A 16,026-nucleotide genomic window follows, 5' to 3' on the forward strand; every position below is an offset into this window, starting at 1 on the left:
AACTTGGATCTCAGACTTTGATAATTAATATTTTTGTAAACTTAATGGTATTAGTTATTAAAGATTATCAAAAATACTAAATGAATTTTGTTAAAATTTTGTAGATGGTCTAAAGTGCAAACCCCCAAATTATCAAAACCTTTCGAGACTTTGAAACAGTCTAATTTAAATAATTATAATTCTAATATTGATAAAAAATTTAATAATAAAGATTTGGGTTTTATAAGTTATTTGGAAGAACCAGATTTTCGTCGATCTATTCCTTAATAACTTCCACTCTTGGTATACAACACCGTGAATGGTTCTCAGACATGAATGAAGGTTGCATATTCTTATGCACCCTCTTCCCATCGATCCCCCTTTTAAATCTATTGAAGCTCATGCAAGATGGTTGAGACATTTTGATGATTCAACTAAAATATCACGCCTTATACTTGAATCAATGCATCCAGGACATAGGAGCGGACTAGAACATTATTCAACATATGACATGATACCTTACTTGATTGAAAAATTTAGAGATCAAGAGGGCGACCATGAGATGTAAGAAGATTATCCTATTCTTGTTTAATTTAAGTATATACTAGATAGAACTTATACTTTTCAATTAACAAAAGTACTTAATACTTTTATAATATTTGTAAATGGCTTGCAAATATTTAAATAAGAGTAATCAACTGAACACAACCAAATTGGAACTTCACCGATGGAGTTTATTATTTATGAATAGAACATAATACTTGTATTGTGAAACAATATTTGTTTTGGAATAACGTATGTTTAAATTTAGTCTATCTAAGTATATGTCTCAGTTATTTACTTAATCGTTTTTTCATAACAATCACCTTTATATTCTGTAATGATTAAATTATGTTTTTGAGAACTACATCTTTTAATAGTAGTATCAAGTAAATATGAATATTTTCTAAATAAATAAGTACTATATGAAAACACTTTTGACTCAAACTTGATTTGAACCAAACTTATTTATGACATTGTTATTTTTATTATATAAACAAAATATACATATTCCAACTTCAAGAAATGGATTTTTGAAGGCAAATAATATAGTATATTTGACATATGTAACTCTTATATATATATATATATATATATATATATATATATATATATATATATATATATATATATATATAAGATTCCTAATGATATTTTCCCTAAACTATAGAGAAAATAATTATTAAGGAACTATACACTGTCATGTTTGACTTCATTTTTAATGAATGTCTAGACTTAGTACAAGATATCTAATAAACTTTATTAAACAACTATATCTATTGTAACTATATTTTACCTGTTAAAAGATAATTGTGAAACATTTGTTCAAGTTTTTAGATATAAAGTTGAGATATAGATCAGTAGAACCATCTAAAGCCTTAGTGATAATAATGATGAGTTTTCTAGGTTATAAAAAAATCATGTGACGGAATAACACTTAAACCCTTAAATTTACATGCAACCAAGAAATGATCTAAATTTTCTCTATTGATAGCAATAAACTATTAACATCAAGAAACCCTATAGAGAGGCTATGAAAATCAAAATTAACATAAAGATTAGGGTTACATATATTTTGATTATTATAGAAAATAATCAAATCAAATCCTCATGAAGTTCCTTGGAAAGCAAACACAAAAAGGATGATGCCTCTAATGGCTGACACCTAAAACCAGAAACCCTATAATGAGGATGAGAGAGGAGATATAAAGGGAATTTCATTCCTATACCTTTTGGTAATGTGGTGAATGAAAATTGCAAGCCAAGGGGTCATATTTATAGTTTAGGTAACTTGGAGGCAAAACAAGATTTAAATTAATTAAATAATATATTTAATCCTAATTCAAATCATTTCATTTTATGCAACCAGGAGGCTCCTAGAAACCTTCAGGAACTCCACAAAATCGTCCATGATATGGATGCTTCTAGAATTGTCTCTTTTGTTCACCTATTAAACAATTACAATTCACCCCTTTCACATTCAATTAATTCCAATCAATCACGAATTAATTTAAGATCAATTCTATTAATAATTTATTAATTATAATTGATTGCACATTAATTTAATAATCATATAAATTAACAAATCAATTATTTAACAATTGATCTCATATTAATTTATTAATCACATAATAAATCAGCAAATCAACTGTCTATTTCTAATTAATTTATTAATCACATAATATATTAACAAATCATTTTCCCATAATTTCCAATTAGTTTATTAATCATATAATAGTCAAATAAATTGTACTTCTCTCTCCTAATATCATTTTTATTATTTCTAGTTATGAGGGCAACCCAAAAAGCACTTTGCTTCTAATTCAAGAATATACCAATTTAGTTATTGGCTTAGACACCTTAATCTAACAGTCTTCCACTTAGATAATTCTATAGCTACAATTGCAAGCATAGACTTGGAACTAAACAACAAAGATTGCTTTCCAAATCCACTGTTGAACTTTGATTCAAATCAAATGTTGGCCCTAAGATAAATGATTAGTTATTGCTTCGTTCTACAAGATATCATATAAACCGAGTCATTGATTAAATGATCAACCTCGTGTTCATTTGTTCTATTTCCCGATTTGTGATCAATTTAGACTACAAAAATGAACACATCAATTTAGTTCAAACCAGGACCTTGGTTTTTTTAAATATCAATTCAAATCATCGAGGGGCCCTCAAATATCGCTTTTCTTTATTCAGGAAAAAGGAACGATTTACATTGACTATATAGCCATACGATTTACATATCAAATCACACATGGAATAACGCTTTATGACATCTAGTTACGAGATGCATTTGAGCAAACTAATGCAAACCTGATCTGTAAACTATGAACTATATATCTATTGTTTAATAATAGAAGATATTATCATCTTAGAATTACTTGTGTATAAAACCCATGAATTAATCTCTAAATGTGGGTTTATCCAATACTTAAAATCTCTCTTTTCAAAGTACTCATGAATATTATAGAAATTCTAATTGCAATGTGTTAACCTCAATCGACGAACTACAATCAATTCATGACAGTCTTAATTAACTACTTACTTCCAAAAGTATGAACGACTATGGAATTTTGAATAGTATTAAAATTACTCAGGCAAGTAAAACATGCATAATGAAACACAATAATAAATTAATTAATTATGGCATCATACCCATTGATTATAAATAAATACCTATTATTTAATCACCATAAAAATTACAAATTTATTCATTATATAATGTTTTGAGTAATCAACTAACCACTTGAATTAAATAACATCAGTCATGGCATGTTTTGGACATGCATACTATGCTTCTCGATGGTCCTTCCTTTGTTAACAGATTGACTAGACATTACTCTAACGACGCTTAATTCACGATTCCAAATTCTTATCACTATGTAAGATGTAGTGGAGTTTCATCTATACATGCATTGTCTTTCTGTGATCTCGAGCTTCCAAAGTCGCAGAGATTATGCCTTTGATATTATAAAATATTTCACTAGAACTTGTTAGTAGAAACAATCCCATGGTTATGAAGTCTCTAATTCGAGATACACTCCTTGAAAACTTCTCTTGCATTAAAGTTTCCAACTCACATGTAGATTCTATAAGCATCTCCCATTATGGCAACATTTTTATATTTCCATATGACCATCAATTCTGACCAAGAATCACCTCAATCCAGTACGTTTTACTATGACCCTTCTAATACAATCTCATACTTCTAACTGTCCACAAGCAACCAATCTTCGGCAAAACCTCATAATGTTCTTGATACTTTGCTTAATAACTGTAGTCACTTAAAATTCTAATAATTTTTCTCACAATGCTTAGAGCATTTGAAAACTAGAATAATCTAATATTATAGCATATGTAGTCGATCCTATATCTGAAGCATATGAGACTTGGCTCATTATAACAAGGGTCTAATATCTATTCAATCGCTTGCTATAATATGTCTATAAATAGAATATCTAATGTTGAAACATTTCAACATGCTATTTATATATGTCTTTGACTAAATTTTATTAAATTATACAATCTAAAGTTTTAGATTTGTAACAAAGTACGAGTGCCATCTCCCTTAAGTCTATTATAGTGAAACGTTTTCTAAACTTTGCAATTTGCAGCATGCAATACCAACATAACAGTTATGCTCCCACCAACTTTGACATGTACCCAGAAATCAACTGGACTTCTAGAAATCAGTACCCTTTGACTTTCCCACGGAAGTGTAGATGCCTATTTTGCGATTCTTCGTCATGACTATAATTAGGATTCTTAATCTTTTGCACTTTATCTAGATAATTTATACATTCAAACTCTTTCAAGATGTGATAAACGTATCTTCGGAAACTTTAAACAACACCTTTCCATTCCTCACAATTTGAAATATGAAGAGGGATGTCGTAATCATATTGTGAATTTGAGAATGCAGTTTACACAACTAATATCCATAAAGATCAGATCTTCAAAGTGTATTAGCGAAAGTTTTTGCTCAAAACTATATTCATGAATTAGAGTGAAACCTTTTGCCATTTAGATTTCAAGGTGCATATGTTCTTGTCCATGCGAGTCTTTAAATTCCAACCTACAAACATAAGACAAGGTTTAGGACAAACCAAAATCACATTTAGTTCTCCTTCATGGATTGAACTTCACTTAATCTAAATTTCTTGTCTTATGAAATCTCAAAAAGCCCAGTAGTGCTTCCATATTGTTAACAACTCACCCATATTAATCAATGTACTTTTACAGACCAACCTGCTAAGCCTTTTGCTGTTAAATGAAGAACATAGAACTCATAGGCATTGTCAACTCAACTGGAAGTGCACACCAAAATTAGAATGTGTCAATAAACACAACATGTTATCAACCTCAGGTCGTGTGCTAGTGATAACTAAAAGGAGCATTGTCAGTTGACTCTTGAAACTCTCAAGATCAATACGACTCCCTATGACTTCTTGACATATAATTTTTTCTCTCAAGAAACATTCCTTGACGAGCTAAAACCAATATTCAAAAGATTGTGCAGATTTACAATAAGAAAACACTTCATAGAATGGGCCTCAATTTATCTTTTATTTCTCGCTCAACGAAAACATCACAACTTCAATTCCAAATGTGCTAGAGTAAGAAAACATTATTAATCCACATATTATGAGGTGTTATCATCCTTCTCAGTTTTAAAATGGGTTTCAAGATACAATTTACAATTACTAGAGCATGGCTCTAAAACTTTGATTAGAACAAAGTATAACTCATCTATGATCAAACCATTTCCAACAATGTTAGATTCCTCTTCTTGGTCATATTATTACACTAAGATGTTCTTTGAGGATTAATGGTGATATAATTCAACAATTACTAAGATGATCATAAAACATGATACTAAAGCACTCTACTCTCTTTTCATATTGGAGAATCATTTATCTTTCTTCCTTACAGATTCTTCCATTCGTTCCACTACTGATGAACTTTTTAAAAAGTATCAGATTTCTATTTAATCTTATAAACAAAACCATATTTGCAGAAACATCGTTAAATCATGACGAATATAGTTATCGTCCCTTGTGGTGGATCTGAAGAGTCCATATAAATATCTACTATATCAATTAGTCCTTCAGTTGCCTCACATGAGTGTGTGAACAATGAATTAAGTCATAATTTTCCAATGAACAAGATTCTAATATATTATACAATTCGACTTGTACAACACCAAGTATATGTTCGGTTGGTGATGAGATTTTTTTCACTTGGTCAATTATTCAATTATGATAATACAACAAGTGATATCATAAGAATCAAATCCATAGTTGTATTGCTATTATTAGAAACATAACCAACACTCTCATAAATGTCATTGCAAGGAAATACAAATAAAGCAACTTTATAAACCATAATTTCTCTTTTATTGAAATAAATGAAAATTTTGGAACTTGTCCTACAATTCATGAAATGAAAACTATATTTCTAAACATCTTTGAAAAGAGTAACAAAAATCTGTTAAATTACCTTAACTCCCTAGTAGTATCTTCAAATTTTGACCATCGAACCATGTGACCAAAGTCTATTTCCCATGATCAGATTTAACTCACTATGCTTAAGCTTCCTTCTTTCTTTTAGATATTGCATTACTATCAAAATATGATCATCACATTATGTATTAAGAGTGTAAGAATAGGAACTTATGGAGTTAGATAATGGATGTACCTTAAGTAGAGTCACACAACTTGAATTTACTATCTTTAAGATCTTCCAGGTAGTTTGGGCAGCATCGCTTATGATGTCCCTTCAGTTGGTAGTAGAAAAAAATGGACTCATTGGGGTCAACATATGGAATGATCTCAGAACGAGCTTTTCTCTTTACCATACGATCAAATGGTTTCACCTTGGCCGACCACTTTTGATTGGGAAGAGAAATATGTTCTAGATCACTAATATTAACATTTCCAAATGTCCATGGAAATCTTGGAATTAGAACCTATAAGAATTTATGTTGTGCTCTCAAGCATTTCTGCTTCAGCAACCATCAACATATAGGTCAGATTAATTAGGGTCATATCAAGATTCCTCATATGAAATTTCTTAATGAACTAACCATATGACTAAGAAGAGAAAGAATAACCAAATTATTGGCTTGCTCCTTTTGGAATACGACACCCATCCTTTCCAATTTGTCAATGTACAACTTCATTTTCAGAACGTGTACACACACAAAATTTCCATCTTCACGCTTACATGCCAAAAGGGCTTGAGTTGTTTCATATCTTTCAACTCGTGACGTTGGGATAGTCACAGGAGGAGGAGTTAGAAAAGTTGAAGAATGACAATGTCTAATTCAACCATTAGCCAAAGAAAAGAATATATTTTCACATTGATCAGGATATGGAAGACCATCTCCAGATGATTAAGGCAAAACATTTACCAAAGAACGAAGAAGACCAACATTTTCTTGATTTGACATCTAATATTGGGAGATGAGAAAGTTCAAGTTTTTTTTTATTTTAATCATTAATTATTAACCAAAAACTTAAATTAAGGCTAGGATCCATATTTTCGATTCGAACTTTGAAGTGGAATGTCGTAATCAAATTCGAATCTATTTTAGGTAGGTAAGGCTATTACCAATTCAATCTTATGAAACTCCTAGATCTTTTGAGGTTCATTGAATCTTATCAAAGACATGCTTAATCTTGGATTATTCTCTCACCTTTTGTGACTGGGATGCCGAAGATCATAAATGAGATGTGAATAACCATACAAACCTACTTGACAACCTCCAGGTCATTTATCATCTCAAATTGATGTGCCAGTAAACTGCACACACTCCATCAATAATGATAATTTTCGATTTGTCCAACACTTAACTTTATAGTCCCAAATTAGTGTGTCGGTTAACCACGTACGCTCTGCTAATGATATATAAAGAGTGATGTGCATTTTCATGGAGTAGCATACACTTCATATTTTTCCTAAAGTATCTAGAGTGAGATTTTAAAGTGGGTTCTAGTAATTTATAGTATCATACTTTTAATGAGGTTATGTCCTATCAAATCTGTTCTCTAAACGACCATCCACCATACAAGGGAGTTGTGGGTGAGAGTGGACATCCAATGACGGTTATTTTATAGGTCGTTCCTTATACCCCCATTTGATTATGGCTTCGTAAATGAGGTCTACTAGTCTACTATTGATTTGACTGACTTGTCTTTTATATATATATATATATATATATATATATATATAATATTAAACTTTTAATAATATATAATATCAGGTGTATTTTAAAACTTTTCAAAATACTAGGGTTTAAAATTAATTTTCAAATTAAACTTTCAATAATTAATTAATTTTAAACAATTAATGATTTACCAATTATCCTTTAATTTAAATCATTAAGGATTTAAATAATTATCTTCTATTAAACAATTAATTAAATAATTCAAATTTAAATCATTAGGGATTAAATAATTATGTTCAACTAAACATTTGATAAAATAATACAAATTTAATCCTAATCTAATAACCCTTCTAATTTTCGAAAATAAAATGATTACGGTTATTAGGTTTTAGTTATCCAAATTTTAAGACACTTAAAATTATAATTAAGGAAACTAGAAACCCTAATGGAAACGCTAGAATTTTCGAAAATAGGGGTAGAGGCTAGGATTTCAGGAACCCTACCCTTTTGCGAAAATTTAAGGCCATTAAAGTTTAATTTCCATAAACCCTAATTTTGATCGATTCAATATTATGTACAATCAATTATAAAAATAGGTTCTGATACCACTAATAGGTTTCTAGGTTATATAAAAAAAAATATCATGTGACGGAAAAACACATAATCCCTTAAGTTCACATGCTACCTAGAAAGAATCTATGTTTTCTCTATTGATAACAATAAACTATGAACATCAAGACACCTTAGAGAAAGGCTACGAAAATCAAAATTAACATAAAGGTTACGGTTACATACTTTTTGATTATTATAGAAAATAATCAAATCAAATACTCTTGAAGTTCCTTGGAAAGAAAGTACCAAAATGACGATGTCTCTAATGGCTCACACCCAGAACCAAAAACCCTAGAATGAGGAGGAGAGAGGAGATATGAAGGGAATTTTGTTCCTATTCCTTTGGTAATGTGGTGAATGAAAATTTCAAGCCAATGAGTCCTATTTATAGTTTAGATAACTTGTAGACAAAACAAGATTTGAATTAATTAAATAATAGATTTAATACTAATCCAAATCATTTCCTTTTATGCAACCAATAGGCTTCTGGAAACCCTACAGAACTCCACAAAACCGTCCATGACATGGATGCTTCTAGAATTGCCTCTTTTGTTCAACTATTTAGGGCGTGTTCGGTACGGAGCTTTTTGGAGCATTTAAGAGCTTCTAGCTTCTAGCGGTTGACAAAACGTTCCGTTTAAAGCAGAAAGTCTCGTTTGCTCTACAAGCTTGTAGTGTTTAGTTTAAACAAAACGCTCCAAATCTAAATGCTACTTTATGTAGCTTTTAACAAAACGCTACAAGCTACAAACTACCCGCTACCTACTACAAGCTATCCGCTACCAACTAGTTTTGCCGAAGACGCCCTTAATAATTATAATTCACCCCTTGCACCTTTAATTAGTTCTAGTTATTGAATAATTACAATTCACCCCTTGCACCTTCAATTAATTCCGCTTAATCACAAATTAATTCTAGATTAATTCTGATTAATAATTAATTAATTCTAATTGATTTCACATTAATTTATTAATAATATAAATTAACAAATCAATTATTTAACAACTAATCTCATATTAATTTATTAATTGCATAATAAATTAACAAATCAACTATCTATTTCCAATTAATGTATTAATCACATAATATATTAACAAATCATTTTCCATACTTTCAAATTAGTTTATTAATCATATAATAGTCTAATAAGTATATTTCTCTCTCCTAACATCATTTTTATCTATTTCCGGTTTAGAGGGCTACCCAAAAAGGACTTTGCTTCTAATTCAAGAATATAAGAATTTAGTTACTAGCTTAGACACCTTAATCCAACAGTCACTTACTTGTATTTCTGTGATGTTGAGGTTCCAAAGTCGCAGATACTGTCACACCCCAAAACCAAGAACGGCGGAAACGTTCTGGGGCGGAGGACGTCATGTATAATATCAACAACAATGTAAAGTAGTAAACAACTAACAACATCATCCATTGCATTAATAATATAATTATTATACAAATGTGTTCTGTCAAATTTTGATAAACACTAAAGCATAAATCAAAATGAAAGATAAGTCTTGAACAAGCTCCATCTTCCTTTCTCCATGCATCGGTACCTGTCTATGATGACCTGAGGATACAAGTAATTTTGAAAGCGAGTATCAGCTTTGAAGCTGGTGAGATCATAAGTATTTAGTGTCTTAATTTGTATGTAAGAATTTGTAAGTCTATGTATTGTAAGTATTGAAAGTGTATATGAACTATAAGTGTTTGAAAAACCCTAGAATCCCTATGATTCCTTCTAGTATATGAAGGTGTCTTCTACCAAGACCTAACTGTTCTGTATGTGTGTCTCTTGTAAGAGTATGTATTTTCCAAAGTATAACTATCATTATCCAAAAATATAGTTTGTCCATTAATGTTTAAGTGAGGTTATCACTAAAAATATGTAATGGGAAAATTAATGTAGTACTAAAACGTAGCTCTAAAAGGACTACTACCGTACTAACTACCTTAAACCGGATTTTAGGCTAAGGCATTATGTGATAAATTGTACCATACTATCGACTGGTAACAACGACATAAGAATGGTCGTAATAAGAAATGATGTTTGGCACCCGCAGATCTGCAGATCCCGCTGTAGCTAGCAGCAAGGTGTAGGATAGTCAATCCAGTATAGATCTATACACAAACTCATACTATAGACTTGTTACATCGACATAAGAATTGTCGAAATTAATGTATGACGTTTGGCACCCGCAGACCTGCAGGTCCCGCTGTAGCTAGCAGCAAGGTGTAGGATAGTTAATCCATTATGGAACCTATACGCAAACTCACGCTCTCCCTTCAAGAGACTCTGGCTACAACTCGGGCCATGTCATTTAAGTCATGCTTCGATTTAAATCACAGTAATTAACGTATTCTAGTATATGTAATGTAATGAACTATTCTAGCTGTAATGTACGTGCTCTCTACCTAGCAAGTATAATAATGTAATCGTTCTAGTATAGTTGTATATGTTCTCGTCCTAGTATAGTTGTATATGTAATGTACAGTAATCTTCTAGAAAGTATTGACTCATGAATGAACTGACTCATTGTATGATATCGCGTTCTAGTAATTGTTCTAGTATCTTCCTAAACTACCCGCGTGGTAGTTTACTAGTAATCTAACTGGTGTGTATGGTCGTGGATGTATACCCTTGCTACCCAAGGGCACACTACTAGAAAAAAGGCCTTTTACGACACTCATTGCGTGTCGTAAAACGCTCAGACGACGCGCAAATGCGCGTCAAGGAAGGCCCTGTCATAAAGAGAGATCACGCGCTTTTGCGCGTAGTCTATAGACGACGCGCATTTACGACACACATTTATGACGCGCATTTACGACGCGCGGTTATGACACGCAATGCGTATCAAGAAAGGCCCTGTCATAAAGGAAGATGACACACATTTGCGTGTCGTAACCTTACGACGCGCGTGTTTATGACACGCAATGCGTATCAAGGAAGTACCAGTCAAGAAAGGCCATGTCATAAATGAAGACGACACACATTTTTGCGTATCGTAATTTTAATTTTTTTTTTAAAAAAAAATATATTTATATATTTATTAATTTATAAATTAAATTTGCATTTAATCTCTCATAATAGAAATAAAATACCATATACAAAAAATACAATCCATTGCATAATATAAAATAAAATACCATATACAAAAAATACAATCCATTGCATTTAATTTGTATGTATAACAAAGACACATGTGTTAAACTTGTTACCATTAACATCTAATCATATGGACTCGAGTGTTAAACTTGGTACCATTAATATCTGATTCATAAGTCCTTTCAACAAGATTGTTACCTGCATAAATGAAAACAAATAGGAACATTAACAGCCCAGCATGCTCAAGCCTCATCAATACAACAAAGGAGACAAAAGTAATGTAATAAGCCAAACATTAAAACCAAACATTAATATAAGAGATGGGAAATCTTTTACCTGAATATAACTAGCACCAAACAAACCACCATTTCCAAGCTGGAATTGAGTCCGATGCAATGTGACTAAAAAAAACACAAATTACTCTCAAATTTCACTTACCCCTTTCACTTTCACATAATACCAACCAACCTACTTATAAGTTGCTAATTATCTAGGCTATTTTTCTTTTTCTCTTGATCAAAATAACATGTTTATGCCCAAGTCAATTACAGAATTGTATTCCTTAGTATCATGTGGACACAACATTTTACCGAATGTGAATTGAATATGAAAAACAAGCATTTATATTCTCATGAAATCAAAGATAATTTATAATATTTTTCTAAATAATTAACAAACTTTATGTGTCAAGACCCATAAGGATAATTTCTGCAACATTATATTCGAACAAACCCTACTTTAATCACAACATTAAACCAAAATTGACCAAAAACTCACATAAACAATCAAATCAAATATAAACACAGGCTTGATTTCGTATTCAAACAGATTAAGAAAGGCAGCAAACACTGTTTGTGATTTAGAAACTAATAGCTTAATCCTCAATTCATATTAGCATAGTAACAAATGTGCACTTATATCATTTTTTCCTTTTAAACATTCACTTTCCAACAGATGCTAAAAAAGCTGATACATTCTTAGTGGGTGCAACCTAAACAAAACTGTCACCATACACAACAGATGCTGAAAAAATTGAATAATTTATCTTTTGCTGCAACTGGATCATACAAAGCTAGACACACTTTTATATGTTTCAAACATAAACTTATTGTGTAATGAGGATCCAAATGGAATAATTCAGCCACCCCATACTCCTTTGTTCTATCTCGCCTCTGTAATTTATTTCACTGTTCAAGAGAAGGGTATAAGGGGTTTCATAGACATTATGAATTAATTTATCCTTTATTCTCCTTCCCTTATTTGAAACAATCTCATCATAAAACGTTCAACATTTCAACATATTATACGACCTAATGCACTAAAATTCAAGTGATGTAAAACAATAAAAGTTGCTTTGAAAGTTCATAAATAAAAAAATTACCTTTTCAAATTCTGCATAAACTTCTGCAGGAGCTATGGTCATCAAAGTTGACAAAGCAAGTACTGCAGCTTCTTGTTCCAAATGACTAGTACTCATCAACCCCATTGGTCCAGGCAAACCCTACATATTATACCACAACCAAGGGTTAATAATAATTAATAATATATAAAAGATAAGATAAAAAGTAATCAATAAAAAAATATCAACACTCGGAATCAATGATTCCACAGGTAAAAAAAAACTTACATTGGAATCAGAACGCTGCAAAGGGCTTCTGGAATCAGCTCTACCATGGGAATAGGGTGATGATGTTGATGCTTTCTCATTTCCTCCTCCTTCAGGGCTTCTGCTTCTAGAAGGTGACCTACTCCTACGTGGAGGAGACTTGCTTCTGTGTAATCCATCAGTTTATTGACACATCACATGATAAGGGCATTCTAGTCTTTTCAACACTAGTACTTCTATGTAAGTAACAAACACATATAGAATAGTGAATAGTCCATCAGGGCATTCTAGTCTTTTCAATTCATTGGGGACCCACAGTGGTGCCTTGAATTTGTATGAAGCAAGACCAAATGCTGGTAATGAGACCACACCCGTCCCACTGAAATGCCTTACAACAGGTGGATGCTCACATTCATTGCCTGAAACAAAAATAAAAAACAATAATAATAAATTAGTAATGCAACTCGTAAATTTTATAACTATAAAAAAAGGTTGTTTCTCAGCCTGAAAAATCCAGGGAGATTTATATGATATATATGAATGACCTGTAGTAGGAGTGTGAAGGGAATGAAAAGTTAGAAAACAAGCATCAAGATCTTTCAAGGTGGGCCCCATGGGAATTCTGTATATTGGGTACCTGATAAAAAGCATCAAAAAAGGGCCATTTAGTAGTAGCATATTATGTGAGAAAGAGCAAGTAGCAAAGACCATATTAAGAATCTGTTTGATTGGATGGAATGGAATGGAATCACAAAGGAATGGAATGAGTTGTAATCATATTTGGTTGGTCTGTAGCAATGGAATGAATCATTCCATTCCTTCCCAAACTCTAGTACTTATTAGCAATCATACCAAGCGACAGAAAGCCAACTAGATGGCAGCAAGTCACAACTTCTTAGACTTTTCAATTCAGGGAAGCGTTGTGCAAGATCAAGTATCTGTTGCAACAAGAAAACAGAACTAAACTAATTATCCAAAGATTTATAAATAAAGAATAAAACCCACTTTCTTTGTTTTTTTTTAAAGCTAACCTTATCACACAAAGGTTCTCTGCCCAAAGGCTGACTATGTTCCATGTACTCAAATATCAAGCAACTTTGAGTGGTGGCAGAATCACTATCATCACTAGAAAAGTCTTCTTGAACTACATTGTTCTCATCATTCATTGACAAATGATCCATTCGGTGAAGAATGTCATTCTTTGGGTGATGATTATTACTCTTCTCCCTTAGATAATGTAAAGAACCCTTTTCCTGTTCATAATCACTGCTCCCATCACTACTTGAATCCGTAAATGAGTTATCATCAATATCCTCAGTTAGTTGCCTGTAAAGCAACAGAATAACTAGATTATTTAAATTTCATAAAGAAGCATAATAGATGCTACTAGTTGAAAAGGAGCATGACATAACCCTAAACAAGAAAGAGGAAGAAAGGAAGATATTTACTGTTCCAGTACCTGGAATTTATTGAAGACTTCAAAGGGTCTACATATATTTGAATTCCAGATAAATAAGGCACATAATATTGGATCACACAATTAGCTTCATTCAATATTAAAGGAACTCCAGCACCATAAGCACTCCACTCCTCGAAAGATTCCCACAAATCACCAAGAACAAAGTATGGTTGATATTCCACATCACTTGTCCTCCATCCTCTCATAGTTCTCTGCTGCCATAAAGTTCAAGTAAAATCATTATTTGGATCAAATACACAACTACAATACCCCTGTTTATACATGATTACTGAACATTAACCATTTTATTGTACTCTAATTCTTTTTGGAAGATGGTGTGCTTTAGCAGAAACACATATATTTTGATTGTCAATATATGGAATCCTTGATTAAACAATAGAAATATAACATCAAAGGCAAACTCTGTTCACTCATAAAAACTGAAAGGCCACCCTCAGGGCTCACTGAATAATAATTCAAGCTGACTTCATTTGCTTTCAAACATGAATTTCGGAGTAGTGCCAATGGAGAAAGAGAAAACCACAGCTAAAATGTAAAGTAAATTATACTACTAAATTATAAATCAAAAATCTGATTAATTGACTATCGCATACTCAAATTGAATAAACCAAATGTTCCTATAAGTTACTTTACTCCATGATATAACGAATTAGCAATACAAGTATAAACTGAGACGACTAATTTGAATTAATTCAACTCATTTCAATATAAAAGATTAATATCGGTACAGACCTTGGAGAGATGTTGAACATGAACAGAAGGCGTAACAGTTTCCAAAAACCGTTCAAGATTACACAACGATGATGTTGCCGGCACCGCCACCACTGAGGATTCCAACGGCTCCGGATTTGATGGCTGCATGAGTTGATTCTCCGGCTCCTCCCTGACATAAGATGTCGTAGATTGGGTCGGAGTAACGTTACTTTGAGCTCTACGGAGGTTCTCTTGATGCTGACGAATCCTTCTCGCTTTCGCCGGCATGTAAAACCTATCCTCTCCACCACTACTACGTCAATGCTGCAATCCAGCGCCCAACATCTTCACTAAAACCATAAGAAGGAGTTGACGGATTCAGAAAAAAAGATGAAAATCAGCTGATTAAAGAAGGAGTTGACGGATTCAGAAAAACCCTGCAATTTGACAAAATCAAACAAAATCAAACAAAAGCAACGGTTGTGTGAGAAATTCAACAAGAGCTGACGAAGAATTAGTCAAATGGGAAGGAGGAAGAGCGGATATCCTTAGACGACGGCTTAGGGTTTGCAGATGGTGGTGTGGGGGTCGTCGGTTGCTTTACAAAGAGATATGAAGTCGAGACGAAAAGACGAGATTGACCCATCTGGTAATAAACGGACTCGGGAAGCTGAACAAAATGACCCGAGATTGACCCATCTAGTAACAACGCTATTGATGCCATTCCTTTCATTTTCGACTGTTCATCCTCCACTTCCTCTACTGCTACTTCTTCACCATCTTCTATTTTTTTCTGTATTTAGACTTGAGAGTGTAATTAGGGCTTTTTCTAA

The 16,026-nt window shown here is 32.1% G+C and overlaps 1 protein-coding gene across 1 annotated transcript; it reads right to left on the reverse strand.

Annotated features, from left to right (window-relative positions):
* Window positions 1–13,110: 13,110 nt before the first annotated feature.
* Window positions 13,111–15,481, reverse strand: LOC122194458 (uncharacterized). Its single transcript, XM_052766601.1, has 6 exons — window positions 15,233–15,481; window positions 14,480–14,691; window positions 14,052–14,346; window positions 13,873–13,958; window positions 13,566–13,657; window positions 13,111–13,439 (listed from the first exon to the last, which is right to left on the reverse strand). Exons 1-6 carry the CDS (start codon window positions 15,479–15,481, stop codon window positions 13,204–13,206), a joined length of 1,170 nt encoding a protein of 389 aa, XP_052622561.1. The 3' UTR covers window positions 13,111–13,203.
* Window positions 15,482–16,026: the final 545 nt, after the last annotated feature.

This window comes from Lactuca sativa, chromosome 8 (assembly GCF_002870075.4).
Source record: "Lactuca sativa cultivar Salinas chromosome 8, Lsat_Salinas_v11, whole genome shotgun sequence".
Classification (NCBI taxonomy): Eukaryota; Viridiplantae; Streptophyta; class Magnoliopsida; order Asterales; family Asteraceae; genus Lactuca; species Lactuca sativa.

Bases quoted from the DNA above. Each gene is read 5' to 3' on its own strand.
- LOC122194458 (XM_052766601.1), bottom strand. From the start codon at position 15,481: ATGCCGGCGAAAGCGAGAAGGATTCGTCAGCATCAAGAGAACCTCCGT. The intron at 14,692-15,232 runs GTCTGTACCGAT...TTATGGCAGCAG, and splicing joins ATGTTCAACATCTCTCCAAG to AGAACTATGAGAGGATGGAG. The intron at 13,658-13,872 runs GTATGATTGCTA...GCTTTTTATCAG, and splicing joins AGTTGGCTTTCTGTCGCTTG to GTACCCAATATACAGAATTC.